Here is a 20,260-nt window from a genome sequence, read left to right as displayed (position 1 = left end):
ATATTTTGCATTTAATAAACATAACAAAAAGATAATAAATTTTGTTTGTTCTAACATTAAATGACTATAAATAATATAATTTTTTGTGTAATCTTTGTCATTCTTTCTTTATCTTTACATATCATTACTGTTGTATTAATTTTGTGTGTAATTTCTATCAATCTTAATTCAACAATTACATTCACTTATATAATAAGGCCAGTTTTCAAAAATGTTTAAGAAAAAGTAAATCTCTTAAAAAAAAATTAAAAACCAATTTACTCTCTTGATTTAGTTTAGCTTAACACCATATTCTTTTCCAACATAAAACACAATCACAACCCTGAGAATGATAATTTGTTATTCTCATAGAATCCCTCACACATACTATTATATATATATATATATATATATATATATATATATATATATATATATATATATATATCATAACATTTATTTACATATACACCAGCACTACATTAAAATATTTCTAAACCAAACGAAAATAAATGTATGGATTTGATTTTCCTTTTCCTCATATTCCTCGAGTTAAATTCACGAGTAAAAAAAACCAAATCTCTTATTAATTCCCTTTATTTTCCTTTTGTGGTTGTTTTAACGATCCAAGAACACAGATTAGTGTTTTCCACTATCTTCAGAAAAGAAGATGAAAGCTGCAAACGGAACCCCCAAAGGAGTGGCTCTCATCATCGGACACAACAACGTTAGAGGTTCTCTTCAGTTTCTTCAGCACCCCAATGGTCTCTCTCTTTCTCTCTTCATGTCTCTGACTCTGCACTATACATTCAGTTTGGAAAATTGATTTGCTTATTGGTCTGGTTCATTGTGATTGTGTAGGAACCACTCATGTGACAGGGAGAATAACAGGGTTGTCACCAGGGTTTCATGGCTTCCATATTCATGCTTTTGGTGACACCACCAATGGCTGCAACTCCACCGGTTCTCTCTTCTCTTCATCATTGTTTATCATCAAACTTGTACAATTCCTCTTCCACCTACCTTTTGTAGCAAAATTAAAAGGAAGGTTTACAATTGTTAATTTGGAAGACTGAGAAAGAAGAGTTAAAAAAACAAGGGTGATAGAAATCCTGAATTCTTTTTGAATTCACTTGTTTTGTGTCTGTAGTTGGGTTATAATTCAATTGTTTAACTTGCTAGAAGAAAGAAAGAAAAAAGAGTTTAATTGGAATATGGAGAGTCTAATGATTTTTATTTTTTACATTGAAATCCAATCATGATTTGTCGTATGATTAAAAGATTTTGTAATAGTTGCTTTGCCAGTTATATATATGATTTGCTGGCGATGTAATATTGACTTAAAAACCTATGAAAATGAAGTCTTTTTTTTTTTCTTTGAAATAATCTATAAGTTAAACATGCAACTTTCTGGCAAATTTTAGCTTTGACTTCTTTGCATTAGGTCCTCATTTCAATCCGTTGAAGAAGGATCATGGGGCTCCTTCAGATGATGAGCGTCATGCTGGTGATTTGGGCAACATTGTTGCAGGGCCGGATGGTATTATCTGCTTTCTTTTTCATATTTATTTTGGTATTTCTGACTACTTTTCAAGAATTGTCTGCTGGGAAATTTCCAAAGGGCTTTCTGTTTTGCAGGAGTTGCTGAGATTTCTATTAGAGATACACAGGTAAAGAATTTAAATATGAGTGTTGTTCGGTGTTACTCAATGTTATTTTCGTAATTTGTTCTCTTTGTTCTTTTAGAGAATCATCTCATGTGATTTGATTTAATCTACCCCTCTGTAAATCAATCACATGTTCAAAGGCACTCGCATTGCGCAATATTGGTTTTCCTTTGTATTGTTTCACTTGGTTGATAATTTTATTTATGAAATTTGAATGTAATGTAATTGGGACTAGAACACTTAATTTTCCCTTTCTCACTTTCAATATGTAGATTCCACTAACTGGAGTTCACTCCATAATTGGGAGGGCTGTTGTTGTGCATGCTGATCCTGATGATCTTGGAAAGGGTAAGATTTTAAAATTTGGCCACAAAACTTGCTCACTAGGTTTCTTCTTGTTCCAACTTTGAATTCTAACTTTTCTTTTCCCCTACTTTTTGTATTGTAATTTCATTGAAGTAATCTTCCTATGATAGAAATGGGTATTCAGTACCATTCATGCTTGATATTGTAAGCTTAATGTGTGAAATACTGGTATGGCCCTGGTTGATACCATTCTATTAAAAATACACCCTAAGTAGCTCTGTAGTCTAAAACCTGTGCCTTTCTTATGTTTGTTGAATATTTGAGCTTTGGTGTAATATTCAAGGCAATTAAGTAGGCAAGTGAGGAACCAAGATCATAGCATGATATTCTACTTCTGCACTAGATATAGCTAAAACCTCAAACCTCATACTTCTCCAAGAACAAGATGGCCTCCAACAAGATTAAGATATCTCAAGGTAGAGAACATTTATCAAAAGGGAACCTAACCCAATCAACATCTGTATGACCGTTATTCTTTTATAATAAACCTTGATCAAGAACCCTTTTGCATGCCTCAAAATTCGAATGGCTGCATCCCAATGTATCATAAAAGAAATTAGAGAAACTCACTCACCATAGAAACAACAGATTAAGTATCTGGTCATGTGATGGTAACATGGTTCAGCTTACCAATTAGTCTCCAATATCTTTCAAGGATGAGAAAGGGGCTCCCCTATCCTGGAAGAACCTTTATATTTGGATCCATAGGATGGTAAGTTGGTTTGCAGTCTATTGTGCCTGCCTCTTCAAGAATATCCAATACGTACTTCCTATGATACACAACTCTATGGCTAGATTGAATTACTTTGATACCTAAAAGTATTTGAGAGAACCCAAATCTTTGATTTGAAAGGGATGGAATAAATACTGTTTCAGTTGATAATGTCAACCTGATCATCCCTGGTTATAAACCGATTAACTTCAAACCCTGCCAAAATGTTGAAGATCAATACTTAACCTTCATAACTGAGCACAAGGAGACCGCTTAAAACCACAAAGAGCTTGTCAAAGTTTGCAAACCACATTCTGACTCTTCCTAAGAAACAAAACCAGGAAATTGCTCTATATAGATCTTCTCTTTATGTTCTGAATGAAGAAACACATTTTTAATGTCTAGCTAAAATAAAGGCTGTACGACACCCGTGGCCAGCAATAGACAAACAGATATAACAGAAGCGGTATCATGATATTCTTGACCATAAACTTGAGTGAAGCCTTAAAAAATTAAGCTATCCATAAAATGATCACCCTAACCACTTGGACAAATTTTCACTGTCTAAATCCAGTGACAATCAATGGGTGATATATCTAGAAAAAGAGGAACTAGTTACTTAGTAAAGGTAGCATGAAGTGCAATAATTCTTCACCTTTGCCTGGTGAGAACTAAGAAAATTATGAACCACGGACATTAGAACTAAGTTGACACCTCCTCCATTTCCAACCAGCATTTGTATCGTGCCAAAAGTATTATTAAAGAAATACAAGGGCTACAAAGTGAAACAAGTACCTTTTCGTAATTGCTATTGCAAGGTCATCACCAAAGATGGTTATGTAGCAAATAAAGATATTAGAGCAAGTGAATTAGTAGGAGCCTTTGAGTGAAAATCATCAATATAGAGCAACGATGATAAACATGTAAAGGCAAAGAGGATGAAGATGATGAACACACCCCAGGGTAACCTTTCTTATCATCCCTCTCTAGTCTTTTTCTAATTGTTAACATGGTATCATATCATATTGAGTGTGTGGACCTCTTAAGCCTTCTTAATATCTTCCTACATTCGACAAACCTAATAAATAGGTAACAAGTTTCATAAATTCAAGGACCAACCAATACATATATCCGAAGTTTGGTAACTGACTGAAAATGAATTTCCATTTTACTAATAAAATTATGACATGTGGGCTCAATGTAATTTAAACAAAACATGTCTCAACCTATTACCCCCATTCACCCTTAAGTTTCATGTTTTTATGCAGTTGGATGCCCTTTCCACTAATAGTGATTCCGAAATTGGTCACATATTTCAAGATTCTAAATATTGTTCAATTATATTTTCAAAGTATAAAGAACCTTAGGAATTTCCTAAGTTGCCTGATATGAATCCCTATAGATCTAAGGCTTAGGACTCAATTGAAAGGATGTGATGGAGGTCCAGAAGTTTGGGCCATTCTAAATGAGAACTCAAAGTTAAATTCTTGTCTGGTTCGTGTACTGTCCATTGCTGTAGATTTTTTCCCTTGATCCACTGCATATAAAAGCTGAAGGTTTCTTTTGGAATGGTTATGTCTATATGAAATAACTTCTTGTCCTGCAAAATGAGAGTTGGAATAATTTTTATACATGTATCAGGGATGAAGAATAAAAGAACTGAGATGAAGTATACAAGAAGCATTTAAGTTTACGGGAGAGTTTTTGTTAGGTTTAGAATAAACTTAAATTAATTAGTCGGAGTCTTAATAGTAATTAAAGAGTTAGCCATTGTGGGTAGGTAGTGTACTAGCCGTTTATAGTCCTTGTGAGTACAACGGACAGAAAAATAAGTCTATAAATTGTATTGTGAATTATATGAATGAAACAACAACAAAAAGGGGTGAATATAGAGAGTTGTTGTCTACAGAAAAATGACAAGTAACATTTGTTTGAGTGATGGCTAGAGAATGGACACATGATTTTTTATTTTTTTTTCTTTTGCTTGTTTGAATTTCTGGAGTTCAGGATGGACTAAAATCTCTTGATCTAGACTATGGAATCGCTGTTTTGTTTTTGTAACTTACACCATCTTTGGAGTTTTTGACTTTTTGTTTATTATGAAACAGGTGGGCATGAACTCAGCAAAAGTACTGGGAATGCAGGTGCAAGAATTGCATGTGGTAATACTCACTTTTCTTCATATTGTTTCTGGACACTAGCCAACTATAATCTTTTCCACTATTTTAATCCATTGCATGCAAGTGGTTTGGTTCCTCTGCTATGAATTGTTTTTCATGTCAAACTGAGTTTTGAAACACATTCTTGTAGTCAGGATGATAAAAACTTCTCGGGTCATACTAAGATAAGTTACTATCTATTACATACTTGAAGTGATTATCCATAAGGTTTATAGAAGAAAGTAAAGAAAGAAATATGAAATAAGTTAAAATTAAGTTCTGCATAAGTTAAAAAACAATTTTTGGAGAAGTTAATATGAGAATGTTTCTATAAATTAGCTTATGTATATGCTAAACTTATTTTGTGGAGAAGTTTGTTTTAATTTTTAATCTTATCGGTATTTTCTAAGAAGTTTATGTAAATATACTCTAAATATGATAGGTTGAACTCATAATGCTTTTTTGCTTTGTATGCTGAAACCTGACAAAGGCTAATTGTTGATCAGGTATCATTGGGCTCCAATCATCCGTTTAGGATAATTTGTCTATAGATGATGTATTCACATATGGCTAATACAATATAATTTGATTTTTGTATGAAATTCCAGTTAAACTGTAACCATTGTTATAGCAACTCTTATGATAATATAATGTTCTGCTACATTGTTAGTTTGTTACTTGTTTAAAGATCATAGAACAAGGAAAATGGTAAGAAAGAAGAACCTAAGAATTTGATATGATGGATATGACGGTAAATGAATTTACATATAGTTTTAATTACTAAATTTTAGTGAGCATTGTTTCAATATCTTTTAATATCATATTATGAATGTTTTTCTTTCACCTATTGAAATGAAATCACAATCCTCTTAAAAGCTTGTAAAAAATATTACTAAATTATGTATAAAACTTACTACATAAAATAACAAATTAAAGTGTAAAGAAAATCAACTAAGAATTAAAAAAACATGGAAAGATATCAGTTTATATCATGGATAATCCAAAAAAAGAAGAAAAGAACAAGCGTTTATCCAAGTTATCATTCAATATCTTTAAGTCAAAATCCTCTTAGAGATTTCCGAAGCAAAACACATTTTTGCTGTTGGAGAGATATTTAAAACTATTACAAATTATTTATAATTGTGTATGACTTGTTACTTTCAAAATATATATAGTCTTTTAAATCAATATAGAACTAAAAATCTAATTGATTATTTTTAGTGATGGTCATTTCTTTTGTAGTTAATTGAATATGAAAATTTAATAAGAACAATTTAATTGATTATTTCCGGTCATAATCAATTATTCATGAAGCTTGTGTTTGAATCAAGCTCCACAGAATCGATAACTAGTTCAGCTAATTCATAATTAGTTCAAGTAATTAATTATGTCAATTATGATAATAAATCATCCGTCATAGTCAATTATTATGTTCTAAAACACTTTAAAAAAAGGGTTTAAGTTTTTGTAAATGCATAGAATGAATATTAGATGCATAAACCCAAACAACTTTAATGCATGAATTAAATCATTTACACATAAAATAAAAAAATAACTCATAATTTTGTTTAGTATCATCAAAACCAAATGTAACATTGCTCATTTCTAGAGGAAGATGTGTGCATTGAAGATTTGAAAATGAAGCTTCAATGATTCAAACATTATTTTTTAGGCAGTAGATAGAATCTTCAAAGATGGAAAATTGTTACTTCAGATAACATTAAATTGAAAATCCCATGTATTGAAAACAGAACTAATCACACTACTTTTAGTAAAGAAATATAATATCATAACTTAATGATACTAAGAACTAAAAAGGACATCTTTTATAAAGTTTCAAAATACAAATATAGTTTCATAATGATAGTAAGAACTAAAAATGACATTTTATAAACTTTTAACTTAAAAATTCACATACAAGTTAAATATAAAGACATATTTAGATTTAAGGTTCAACAATATATAATAATAACTTTTAACAATAACAAGCTTCTTGAGAAGAAAATGACAAATAATTTAGATTTTTTATTTTAAGGGAAAATTATTATAACGTTTTATTAAGAATTTTTATTAAAAAATGTGTCATTGACCTGCTGTGAACTGACTTTTTTTTTTAACAGTTGACCCATTTTCAAACCAATTCAATGAAAGATCAATTCATGTGTTTGTCTAATTCTTACAACAAAATAAAATCTAAATGTTAAATTTTTAAAAATTATTATAATAAATTTACTTTACTTATCCAAACTTTATCATTTCTTATTTTTCTTTTTTGTCGCTTTTTTTATTTGTAAGACTTTATATATTATCCAAAAATCCATGAAATCCTTTCAAACGTTATAAATCAATAAATTCTTCCATATATTTTATAAAATAACAGTTATCTAATGTTGGTTGAAAATTAATTATTACCTACATTATAATCAGAAAAATCAATAAGTGACATCAATTAAAAAAATCATAGGATATAAACAACTTCAATATTAATAAATAACCATGATTATATTTTACTTAGAAAATAATCCTACTATTATTTAAAACATCAACAAATTATGTCAAATCAACAATATTCTTATCCGAGTTAATTAACAATATCCCAACCAAAGATTTGAAAGATGATAAAATAAAATAATTTAAAATTCCTAAAATAATTTATTTATTTTCATAAATTTCTAAATTTGAAATTATTTAAAAAATCACCTAAACATATTTCGTTATAAAACAATTCCTTTCTTGTATGAAAATAAATAACCATTTAATTTTTCTCTTCCAGACACTTAAGCCATACTATTCTCCTTCACATTCTTTTATAATCTATGAAGACTTTGTTTATATCCCAATATTTGAAACCACAATCAAATACACCTAAATTCAATTTAGTCAAATACATTGTTTTAATATGAAACCACAAAATCATTTTAATATTATTATTATAAATTCAATAAATAAAAGTACAAGCAATTGGTAATGCAGAAGGAGCATATAGCACTTCTAGAATTTCAAAAAACAATCGAGTGTATCACCCTCTAAAGAGTTCAGGATTGAAACGTTATGCAACATTTCTAATGGAGATAGTAGAAGCCCCTGCAACACTTCAGTTTAAAGGATTAAGGCCTTTATGTAGAAATGCACTACAGGAGTACCCTATCATCTATCAGATGGAAGAGGCCATGATTCTGTCTATAAGCACGGTGAAAAGCAACACAAACAAGTTTATTTACAGAAACTAGGAGACACATTGCACAGAATTAGGGTTAACCCCAAGTAACCAAATGAAACTCTATTAAAGTAGCAATGTAGTTGTACATTGAATTCAAAAGACAAACCAGTCCTGGAACAACCACCATCATTGACTGTAGTCAATGATGTCACTGGCTGAATGGAAGCTACAAGAGTATGCAATATAGCTTCCACTGCAGGGATTCTGGCGAGAACACGGTTCTACATCTATCTACCCTCTCAACCAAGTGTTCCTGTAGGATGAATTGTCTCGCAGAGAGGCGTCATGGGGTTTGTACTCCATAACATAGCTGTGAGGAAGCTTCAAGTGACGTTTGATTGAATCTCTCAGGGCCATTACAGCCTGTAATGAGAAAGCAGGAACAATACTAAGAACATGCATGAATGTATAAAGTATAAACAAATAGGTTCAGTTAAAATGCCAACCTGATGGTCTGAAGCATTGCGATTCCAGACACTCAATATATCCTCATTGAAACGAATGCTTAGCACTGCACCGCATATGTTATCCCCATAGTCCAATTGGTCACCCACTAAGGCAAGAACCTGCACTTAGCCATGTGTAATAATACTATTAAAAATTAAGTCTCCAATTATGCAAGAAAAATATAATTTGCATCAATGGTGTAGATCACGAAATCAATTCCTCCAACAGATTCCACATGGTAATTTAGCTGGTCAAAGTCATCACTAAAATTTACAAAAATGTAAGGAAAGACCTAAGCAATAAAATGATATGTAAACCAAATAAAGGGCATACGTTTGTTAAGTTGTCACTACATACTGTTTATATCAATGGGGTGAAAAAAATACAAAGTGTAGTTTGGGCAAATTCAAGTAACAAGTAGAATTAATCCAGGCCTAGCTACTCAACATTATTCCACAATAAGAAACACGAATGAAAATTATAAGACCAACGAACCAGGTACCCCCACTCCCTGATCCTTCTAAAAGGATTAGGATTCAATGTTTCTATTAAGTCCAAAAATGAATTGGTTGCCTTCTATTGGATCTCAATTTGCACATAGGGTAGGCTGAATATCTATAAACCTCCAGAAAAATTGAAGAGCTTAACAGTTATATCACTCAACAAAGTAAGGGGACAAACAAAGCAAAAGAAAATTATTGAGGGCAGCCATTTTGGTAAATGATTCTTTGAAGATGAAAGCAGAAATTGGTTAACACTACATTCAATATATCAAATCTTCCCCACAAGAAATACATAGGTCTACTGGATCCAATATGTAGTCCATACTGGTGTCATTCCCAGAGCTGCAGAAACTAGAGGACCCACTCTTCGAACTTAGAAAAACAAGTATTCCTTTTCATTTTCATTATTCAATTTTTAAAAAACAAACTGCTGACAGAGGCTTCAGAAACATTTCCCTATCCCCAAACAAATTTGTTGAGCTTAAATCTTGAAAACCTCAAATGAATGCACTATGAACAACCCTGTGGAATCATGCTTTACAAATGAAGAAAATTTAAGTCATAAATTGGAATCAAAACCTAGGTTTCTGTTTTCAGTTTCAGAGGTTAAAATCAACAAAAACAATTGAGGTCCATAAATCATTTCAATGAGCAGAATACTTTATAATTTTAAGAGAAATGCTAGCAAGACATAGTCTATTATAGGCTGATATTTATAGGAAATCACAGTTTTGGTACGTCCTCACTTCTTATCTAATGAGTCTCACCCATACTTTTGTAGTTTTCAATAAAATTTAATCAAGTGTTAAAACGAGTGTTACTAGCTTGTCACTGACATCCCCCTAATTTCAATGGAAAATTTAGTCACCAATAACCACAACCAAGAGTTATAGAATTGAGTGGGATCAAGTACATATATCAAACCATGCCATGAGGATCTATCAAAAACCAAATTTCAGTGAAACTATTTGATGCAAGCACGAAGATAAATAATCACTCAATAAATAAATATCGGAGATGAAAATATTTGCACTTACCAGGTCCTCCCAAAAACGACCCGAGACAACCTTTTTGAACCGTATAATCCATTTACCACCATTGCAGTTAGCAGAGTCCTGCAGAAAAAGAAAATGTTGTGTCAGTGAAAATTAAAACAAATCTAACACACATTTATCCCTGGTTCCCTTTCTAAAGAATGGAACAGCTTGTAAATTCTCAATCAGACAGAAAATGCAACTTCAGCTACGAATTTTAAGTATATACCTCCCATAGAGGGCGAATCCCTTCCTTGAAAAGGTGCAAATCTGTGGGACTAGGCAAAGAAGCAGGACGGGCAAGATGGCAATAGCAGACCCAAAATCCTTCAACCTATTAACATACAATCATAGAATCACAAAAGTAAGGATATATGTTACGAAGTATGAACTAATATTTAACTATAACTCTAAACAAAGCAAAGACCTCACCGTACTAAATTCAACAATTTTCTTTATGTTGTCCTCATATGATGTCTGGTTTCGAACCCCAGGTGTTCGACGAGTGTACCAAAAGACAAATTTGTTCTGCTCACAGAAATCACCACAAACATAAACTATATCAACAACCAAAAATGTCTAGTAGCACAAACAGGCTCTCCAAGAAGGAGAAAGGATAGAGCCAAACAAACATAACTTTGACACATAATCAACAAGCATGTAAAATTAAGACCCTGAATCAAATTCAAAGTGCATCTCTGATATATCTACTTCAAAGAAGAAGCATCCAACACAGCAGCCATTCAACTCTTCCATATTTAGAACACTCCTAACATCAAATTGAAAGATCCTTGAGACAGGGATAAATCAAAGCATGCTACCCTTACACAACCAACAAAAATCAATCCAGAACTTCAAATCCGTTATCCTGTTCTTCGGAAAAAAATAAATAACCACAATCCAAAACCTTTAATTAAGCCATTACACTGCACCTCAACATGTATACGACTTAATGCAAGCTTTGGTTACACCCTTAACTCTCCAATAAATCCCAAAAACTAAAAAAATCCTAGAAATCAATCAATTACCAAACTTCTCATTGCAAACCACGGATGAGGCTATGAGTCAAAATTAACCTAATTCATGGAACAATCGCATTATAACAGACAAAACTTAGATGCAGTTCTCCATATACTTTTGATCTCATTCTCTACGCAAAATTGAAGTTTCACCTTATCGTTCTGATAGGAGTAAAAGACCATAACTGCCTCAGAGTTAAAAGTGCTACTACTCCTACAACTGATAATAGTACTAATAATAAGATTTTTGATAGCGCTAAGAGCGATTCAGTTGCAAAGAAACAAAAATGAAAGTGAGGAAGAAAAACCTTCAGAGGGTGAAGACCAGCTTTGAGTTCACGCGATTGTCGTTCTTCGGTTTCTTTGCTGTTTGAATCAATTGCCGACGCCAATTGAGAAGAAGAATCTAACGTTTGATGAGCGTTTTCGGGGTTATTGGCGCTGTTGTTCTCTGATTCTTTCTTCTCCGCTGTGAAATCCATAATCGCTCGCTGCTTCCCAAACCCTAATCCCCTTTTCCCCCTTTCTGCGTTCAACGTTAAGGTTTTTAGATCAGAGAAATGAACTTCACTTGGGTTTTTTAAGCTTTATATGTAGCTTCAGTTCAGAAATAATTTAACCTTTTTTATTTATTTTTACTCAGTTTTGTTTTACTGGATAAAAAATTTGTATGTCATAGATTTTATCGTGTTTTTGTTTGTATGTGTCATGTTTTTTTATTTTTGTGATATTTTTACAAGTTACTAGTAATTTATTGGCAAGGACAATAATAGATTTTTATTCATTTTTCTGCTGTACTGAATAAATAATTATATGGTATATTTTTAAGAAAAAGAAAAAAAATATTTACTATTTATTTATTTTTGAAAAAAAGTTACTTTGTAATTTTCTGTTTGTCTGCAGAAATCATTTGGAACAAATCAATAGAATAAAAAGGTTTAATCAATCGTATAATATCCAGTTTGGAGCTAGTGTATTAAATAGGTGCCCGGTTTTAAAAAAGTGTCAATTGCATCTCAATTTTTGAAAATTGCTTCAATTAGGTCTCTTTCAGACAGAGTTGACTAACGCCGTTAGTCAACGTGCCACGTGTCAATATGTGGTTTTTTTGATTTTTTTTTTTAAAAAAATTTAAATTTTAAATTTTTAAAAAAAATAAATAAATATGCCACGTGTCAAGTCCCTGTGTGTGACACGTGGCATTGTCAGTGCCACGTGGCATTGTAATGCCACATGTTAGTGTCACTATCACATATGTCATTGTGATGATTTCGATTTAGTCCCCATATATGTTTTTTGTTTCAATTTAGTACCTAAGTATGTGTATCTGATTCAATGTTGTACCAATTTTTTTTTAATAATTAAAATATTTTTGTAATCCATTTTTTATATGATTAAAATTAATTAAGTATAAATATATTTACAAAATTAAGTACTAATATTTATAATGTTTCTCTCAATTTCAGACCAAATTTATCATTTGTATAAATGTTATACTAATATTTTTTATTAAAAACGACTTTTTAACATATTACTTTATTAATTACTTTTTTATTAAGTACTCATGTTTTGTTAATTTTTTTTTTTTTCAAAATAGAACAATATTGTCTCTTACTAATTTTAAATCAAGATTTTTATTGGAATGAATGTTATACTAATTTTTTTTATTAAAAATGACTTAATAAAATGACTTTTACCACTAAATTTTAATATAAATATCAAATACTTAATTTTTGTAAAACTTTTATACTTAATTACTTTTAATTTTATAAAAAAATATTTTAATTATTAAAAATTATTAGGTCAAAATTGAATCAAATACACATAAGTAGGTACTAAATTGAAACGAAAAAACATAAATGGGGACTAAATCAAAATCAACACAATGACATCTGACACGTGGTATTACAATACCACGTGGCACTGACAATGCCATGTGTCACACACAAGGACTTGACACGTGGCATTTTTATTTTATTTTTTTAAAAAAATTTTAAAAAAAATTAAAAATTAAAAAAAAAATAATAATTTTTTTAAAAAAAAATCAAAAAAAACACAGATTGACACGTGGCACGTTGACTAACGGCGTTAGTCAACTTTGTCTGAAAGGGACCTAATTGAAGCAATTTTCAAAAGTTGGGATGCAATTGATACTTTTTTAAAATCGGGTACCTATATGACACACTAGTCCCAAACTGGGTACTATACGATTAGTTAAACCAATAAAAAATTACATTATTATTCATTCCAATATTTATGCAAAGTTAATTTGTGTAATTTTATAATAGTTAATTTAAAACGGGTAATTCGGCTCGATTCGGCTTGATCCACTACGGGTTGATGATTTAGTGAGTCAACCCAATCCGGCTCACTTCTTAGTGAGTTAAAATAATTTGAACCCGCTCACCACGGGTTGGATGGTTAAACGGATTGGTTCACGAGTTCACTCAATTAAAAAAAATAGTATTTTTTTATTTTTTTATTTTTTTCAGTCAAAACTAAATTGTAATTCTAATTAAAATCTAAATAAACTTAAATACAATCCAAATACACAAAAAAAAATACAAATCATTTATGTGTTAGATAAAAAAACAACCTAACATGACTCAAATGTAAAACTCAACTAAATAAAAATAAATAAAAAACACTTGTGTGACCCTTCTATCTGCAAGTTGGTGAACCAACCCGACTCACCACGGATTCAACCCGGATGAGTCGAGTTGTAGATGAGCCGGATCAAAAATCAACCTGTATTGAAATTTGTAAAAAAATAAAAATTTATGTTCCAACCCATTTTGACAACTTTAAAGACATATATGAGATATTTACGTTGCTTTTATTTATAACACCTAAATTAAAAATAATATTTATTTTTCATTAGACCAGGTCATAACGTTCATTTTATTAATTATTTTTAGACCAAAATACTTTAGTTAAAATTGGTTGGAATTATATTAAAAATATTTAGAAGGATATAAATATTCATGACAGTAGTAGTTCTAAAATCAAAATTTGGGTATATAAAGAAAAATGTTAACCCTTTGAAACTAGCGAAGGAATTAAAAGATTTTTTATTAAAATGGATAGAAATACATTCTTCTATGTTTTTTCAATACGTCTCTAAATATGTCTTTTTAAAATTCTTGATAGTGTCATGGTTTACAAAATTCTAAATTAAATTAACTATTTTTTAATTACAAGGAATTAGGTAATTGACCTTTACAAATAGAAATGAAAAAATTGACCTTTAATTAGTTAAGAGCTGGAATGTACACATCGTATAAGAGATATGATACGTATTTAATATATTCATAAATTTATTTCAAAAATAATAAAATATGACATTGTTATTTGAGTGCTTGTGTCTTTTGCTAAAATCTGTCCAGGTAAGGGAAGTTAGGTCCTTTTCGCATTTTTTTTCCAAAGTTTAAGGTTCTATTACATTGTTTGTGTTGGAATTGCATTTGGTTGGTATGTGTTTGTGTATTATACTCATTGTCGCAACAGAAATCGCAATGGGACGACGAACCGAAAAGAAATTAGTTTAAAAGAGATTTTGAGTTGTCATCATAGTTATTTTGGAAAAATATGGAAAACCATAAAGATAAAGCAAGTCTACGAAAAATCCAGATCTTTGGATCCGGAAGTCGGTGACATGTAGGGAAGGTATTAGCACCCTATAATGCCCGCTCGAGAACAGTACCTTTAATTAAACATGCAAGTTAATGTCATTTTCAAAAAATTAATCTTTCCCAAAAATAATAAGACAAATAATATTTAAAATAAAAAAATATTTTTTTGTTTTCTTGGGTCCGACAAAGATTGACCTTAGTCCTACGTATTCTCATTTAAAATGAGAAATCAAAGTTACATAATTCTTTAAAAAATAATTCTTGGCAGGAAATGTTGATATTTTTAAATTTTGAAAATTTTATATATTTTTTGTATTTTTGAATTATTTGAAAATCAGTGTCACACGACGCAAATAGCCAGACATACACTAGAAGAGAAAGAAAATTATTTTTTGTATTTCTTGAATTTTCTATTTTTGTAAATTTTTATGATTTTCAAATTTTTTATCTTTTTAGAAAAAAAATGTGTATAAAAAGAAGGCGAGATTTAATAAATAAGTAAATAAAAACTTGTTGAAAAGTGAAACAAGATGCATGGGAGGGTGTAGGTTGTAAACGGTGGGGTGCAATGAGTAAAAGATGGCCTAATTGAAACAAACATATTTTAGTCACACCTTTTTCTCCTTGCAGGACACACACATGCTCTATGTCGCAGAGAATGAAAGAAGGAAAAGTCCTTTTTGCGAGATTAGAGAGAAGTAAGGTATTTTATTAAACTTTCATGGATGTAGTTTCTTCAACAACATTTACAGAAAGAAAACTGTAGTATTTATACATGTTTTCAGGCTACTCCTATTTCTATTCCTAAGACAACAATGCATAACTGATTGCATTTATTGTTTACAACTGATTCAGTTTTTTATTAACCAAGTCAACACCCCCCTTAATCCAAAAACTCTAGGCTAGTCATCCCAAGATCCTTCCTCATCTTGGCGAACCTTGCTTGCTTCAGAGGCTTGGTGAAAATGTCTGTTGTTTGCTCTTCTATGTGACAGTACGTCAATGTCAACTTCCCTTTGCTCACTTGATCACAAAGAAAATGGAACTTCGTGTCAATGTGTTTGCTCCTTCCATGTAGTGTAGGGTTCTTTGATAGGTTGATTGCATATTTGTTATCTATATTGAGCTAAATTGGTTTCATGTATTCCAGCTTCAACTCCTTCAAAACTTCTTCCAGCCATATACTCTGAAAAGTTGCTTCTGAGACAGCTATGTACTCTGCTTCGCATGATGACAAGGCCACAACATTTTGCTTCTTTGAGCACTAAGAGATTGGTGCACCCAAATATCTTAATAAGTACCCATATGTACTTCTTCTCTCAACTATATCTCCACACCAGTCTGAGTTTGAAAATGCCTCAAGCATTGCTCCATTATGGTCATCAACCTTTGGGAAGAAAATTCCCAATCTATAGTGCCTTTTAGGTACCTTAGGATGTGTTTAGCAACTGCCATAGCCTGGATACGCCACATTACAACTGTTAAAAATCAGTCGCTTAGTCAAACAAAACCACACAAATCTTTTCACATTTAACACACAACATGCCACAAACAAACACATCGATAAGCTCACTCTCCACTAGCCCCAAAATATTTTCAAAATATTTTCAAAACTTTTGCTCTGATACCAATTGTAACATCCCTAAGGAATATTACTGATATTAAATAAATAAAATTCAAAATACAATAAATACCGCATTGAATAAAACTATTTCCCAAAACAAAGGAAATTTAAAACTTTAATATGTAATAAGCTATAAAATCAGGAGTCCATAATTTCATAAAACTAAAATAAAAGTCAGTGGCTCCCGCCAGATTTACATGATATTCTCAAAGCTAAAATGATAAAACATAGAATATATGTATATATAAAAACATCCCCTACTAGCCCTCGCTCCGAGTCTAAGCATCTCCTGGCCCACCTGTCACATCATCTGCTCCCGGATAACAAGTTATCCAATCATCGCCACACACACACAAAAAGGGTGAGCTATGCACAATATATATAAACAAACATGAATATAAATATGTTTCCCAACCCAAAATAACATAACTAAATTCTCATACTTTTCAAATCATCCCACCATGACCTCATAGTCCTTCATGAGTCATATGCATGAACTAGATCTTGGGACTTCACTGTGCTCCCACGAAACTAACTCATTCGTGGTCCAACCCTATGAGCCTATCCCGCTCATAGTCCTGCCCTACAGACTCTTCGTCTGTAGTAAAACATCCAAGTCTCACACTTGGACCCTGGCACGCACGCAATCACCATACTATGGACTCCTCGCCCAATAGTAGCCGACGGGAACATAACAGTTCCTTGCCCATCGTGCGCCCGACACATGCAATCACCATACTAAGGACTCCTCACCCAATAGTAGTCGACGGGAACTCAACCAGTTCCATGCCCATCATGTGTCCAACCACCGAGCACATCCCAGACCCCTATTGGACTTAGTCCTTCAAGCCCAAACATCACACCACATGCATAAACATCCAATACCTAAGATAAATTAGCCAAATCATACATACAAGCACACACAAACATGGAATTTCACATAAGCTCGCTTAAGCTAGGGACCCTCGCCCAAGCTAAGCTCTCAGCCTCACTTAGGCTAACCCACCTTGCCTGAGCGAGCTTAAAACAACAACCACGTCACGTTATCTTGCTTAGGCGAGATCCTCTCGCCTGGGCGAGTCACACCTTCGCCCAAAACAACACATAGACCTCGCCTAGACGAGGTTTCTACAAAAATAACCCTACTGCACTTCGAGGACTCGCTTAGGCGAGCCACTCTCGCCTAGGTGAGAGTGTCCCTCGCTCGAAACTCAAAACCTCTCGCCTGGGCGAGATATCGCGCTCAAAGTTACCAAACCCCTTCGCGACCTCGCTTAGACGAGTCACTCTTGCCTGAGCAAGAAGCAAGTCGCTCAACACTGATGCCGGGTCGCCTAGGCGAGAAAGGCGAACCAACACCTAACCACGAGACCCTGCAACTCTCGCCTAGGCGAGGAGGAGTCGCTTGGGCGAAACATGCAGAGTTTCGCCACTGCTCGTGCCACAGAAACACTCAACCATTACCAATTTGCGATACATTCATAGTCTTTATCTCTAATTCATCAATCAAACCATAAAACGCATTGCAAACACAATTTGGACCCTCAAGATGCAATGTGAGTATAACCCAATTTATCAGTACCCAAAACCCCTCGTTCAATTCACACAACTGCATAACATGCCTTTACCTACAATCCCAATCAACCAAATTCTGGACCACAACACATACCACACGAATCTCAATCAAACAGAAACCAATTAGGCAAAACACAACAACATACAGTATTGAGAACGCACAAGTTTAGCACCCCCTAACCTGGAATCAATGATTAAAGAATTAAGAAAGATAGAACCCTTGATTCACAATTTCCTTCTTGCTTCAGCCCTTGCACACCCAACTCAACCTCTCACTCTCCAATTTCGCTCTCCTCTCAAGCTGCCATAGAACAATTTCAGAAACCCTTCTTTTTACCTAAAATTTGCCTTTTATATGTGTGTTAAAAATGGGTTTTAAAAATAAAACAAAATTGGGCTTTATTATGGTTTTCCCAACCCTCTTGGCTGCCCACAAGAACAAAGCATAACCACCATGCCAAATCACATTCGGTGATAACCTTTATAATCATAGGATTATACTATCACTCACCATTCACAATTGCATTACCAAAACAAAATAATAAACCATACAACACATAATTGGCATACATAGGACTCAAACCCAAGTCCTCTTATACAAACAAAGTACTCTCAACCACTTGAACTAATACTTTTCCACATCACACCAAACAAGAATTAATGCCATAAAGGCTCTTTCTACTCTTATTTATTAATTAATTAATTATTTAATTTAATTAATTTCACGGGTCTTACAGGCAGCACTAGAATTATAGCCTCATTGCACTCTTCCATCTTGAATCTCTTCAGAATCTCCTGTGCATACTTCTTCTGGTGTAGAAACACTCCATATGGAGTGTGTACAAACTCCAGCCCAAGAAAATAATTCAGTGTTCCTAAATCTGTCATCTCACACTCAGCCTTCATCTTTTCTTTAAATTTTGCATCTTTATTTCCTGTAATGATTAAGACATCAACATACAAGCACACAATGAGTGTATTTGTATGACTCATGTTTTTCACATACACACCAAGTTCAACTGTGCATTTCATAAATCCTAGTTTGGCTAGAACTGCATCAATCAACTTGTTCCAGGCTCTAGGGGCTTGCTTGAGCCCATACAAAGCCTTTCTTAATCTGTACACAAGGTGCTTTCTCCCTTGCTTCTGAAAACCAGATGGTTGTACAATGTATACCTCCTTTTCTAGTGGGCCATTAAGGAAGGCTGACTTCACATCCATTTGAGCCATCTTCCAGCCTTTAGAACTTGCTACTACTGTAACTAGCCTCACAGTATCTATCCTAGCTACAAGGGCAAATACCTCTGTGTAGTCAATTCCTTCTTGTTGTAGGAAGCCCTTTGGTACCAATCTGGCCTTATACTTGGCCACACTCCCATCAGGTTTCAACTTTAGCTTGGAAACCCATTTCACATCAATAGGTAGTTTATCTTATGGCAGTGTAACTAATTCCCATGTTCTATTTTTCTTAATTGCCTCCAACTCCTCTTTTATAGCATTCCTGCATTCTCTCACCTTTAGAGCTTCCTTCTAAGTTATGGGTTCTATGTCAGCCACCAAAGCTTGGTGAACTAGATCACCGATTCCTATAATTACACCATCTCCATAAACTTCATGTCTAGCAAGCCTAGTGGAGGGAAACTTCATCCTCTGAGTTTTTCTGTTGTCTGAAACAACAACTGAATGCTCAATTTTATCCTCAAGAACACATGGAATATGTATTACTGTATTCTCCTTCTCTTCCCAACTCCAGCTGGCTGTCTCATCTACTACCACATCCCTACTAATCACCATTGTTTGCCTTTCTGGGTCATACAACTTGTATGCACCTGTTGGATGGTACCCAATCAAGATCAGGGGCTCACTCTTGTCATCTAGTTTCCTCCTCTTCTAATATGGAATATGTCTATTACATATTGACCAAAAAATCTTCAAGTGTTGCACGTGTGGCTTGACATCAAACCAAGCCTCTTCTGGTGTCACAAACTTTAGTCTTTTGGTTGGGCACCTGTTAAGAATGTAGGCAGCAATAGTTACTGCCTCTCCCCAATAGTCATGTGGCAGACCTTTTCCTTTCAACATACACCTTGTCATATCAACCAACATCCTATTTCTTCTCTCAGCCAGCTCGTTGTGTTATGGTGTATAGGGGGCAGTCACCTTATGCACTATCCCCTTTTCTTCACAAAACTTATTGAACTCTCTGGACTTGTATTCACCACCTCCATCAGTCCTCAAAATTTTTAACCTACTGTTAGCCTATCTTTCAACACTGGCACAAAACTTTTCAAAGACAAAAAACACCTCTCCTTTCTCCTTAATC

The 20,260-nt window shown here is 33.0% G+C and overlaps 2 protein-coding genes across 2 annotated transcripts; one reads left to right on the top strand and one right to left on the bottom strand.

Annotated features, from left to right (window-relative positions):
- The first annotated feature begins 514 nt into the window (after positions 1-514).
- CSD3 (copper/zinc superoxide dismutase 3) lies at positions 515-5,555 on the top strand. The gene is made up of 7 exons (XM_028067824.1): positions 515-743; positions 841-942; positions 1,424-1,519; positions 1,618-1,649; positions 1,919-1,994; positions 4,833-4,886; positions 5,390-5,555. The coding sequence occupies exons 1-7, from the start codon at positions 650-652 to the stop codon at positions 5,416-5,418; spliced, it is 483 nt and encodes a 160-aa protein (XP_027923625.1). The 5' UTR covers positions 515-649; the 3' UTR covers positions 5,419-5,555.
- A 2,520-nt stretch (positions 5,556-8,075) lies between these two features.
- NCBP (Putative cap-binding protein) lies at positions 8,076-11,679 on the bottom strand. Its single transcript, XM_028066573.2, has 6 exons — positions 11,415-11,679; positions 10,520-10,615; positions 10,317-10,421; positions 10,091-10,168; positions 8,550-8,669; positions 8,076-8,466 (listed from the first exon to the last, which is right to left on the bottom strand). The coding sequence occupies exons 1-6, from the start codon at positions 11,586-11,588 to the stop codon at positions 8,335-8,337; spliced, it is 705 nt and encodes a 234-aa protein (XP_027922374.1). The 5' UTR covers positions 11,589-11,679; the 3' UTR covers positions 8,076-8,334.
- Positions 11,680-20,260: the final 8,581 nt, after the last annotated feature.

This window comes from Vigna unguiculata, chromosome 4 (genome assembly GCF_037176805.1).
Source record: "Vigna unguiculata cultivar grain cowpea cultivar isolate G323 ecotype 2 chromosome 4, ASM3717680v1, whole genome shotgun sequence".
NCBI classification, from domain to species: Eukaryota; Viridiplantae; Streptophyta; class Magnoliopsida; order Fabales; family Fabaceae; genus Vigna; species Vigna unguiculata.
This window is presented reverse-complemented; position numbering and strand designations above follow the sequence as displayed.

Bases quoted from the DNA above. Each gene is read 5' to 3' on its own strand.
- CSD3 (XM_028067824.1), top strand. From the start codon at position 650: ATGAAAGCTGCAAACGGAACCCCCAAAGGAGTGGCTCTCATCATCGGA. The intron at 1,650-1,918 runs GTAAAGAATTTA...TTCAATATGTAG, and splicing joins TTTCTATTAGAGATACACAG to ATTCCACTAACTGGAGTTCA. The intron at 1,995-4,832 runs GTAAGATTTTAA...ATTATGAAACAG, and splicing joins TCCTGATGATCTTGGAAAGG to GTGGGCATGAACTCAGCAAA.
- NCBP (XM_028066573.2), bottom strand. From the start codon at position 11,588: ATGGATTTCACAGCGGAGAAGAAAGAATCAGAGAACAACAGCGCCAAT. The intron at 8,670-10,090 runs GTAAGTGCAAAT...GGCTAAGTGCAG, and splicing joins GTCGTTTTTGGGAGGACCTG to GTTCTTGCCTTAGTGGGTGA. The intron at 8,467-8,549 runs GTTGGCATTTTA...TTCTCATTACAG, and splicing joins GCAATGCTTCAGACCATCAG to GCTGTAATGGCCCTGAGAGA.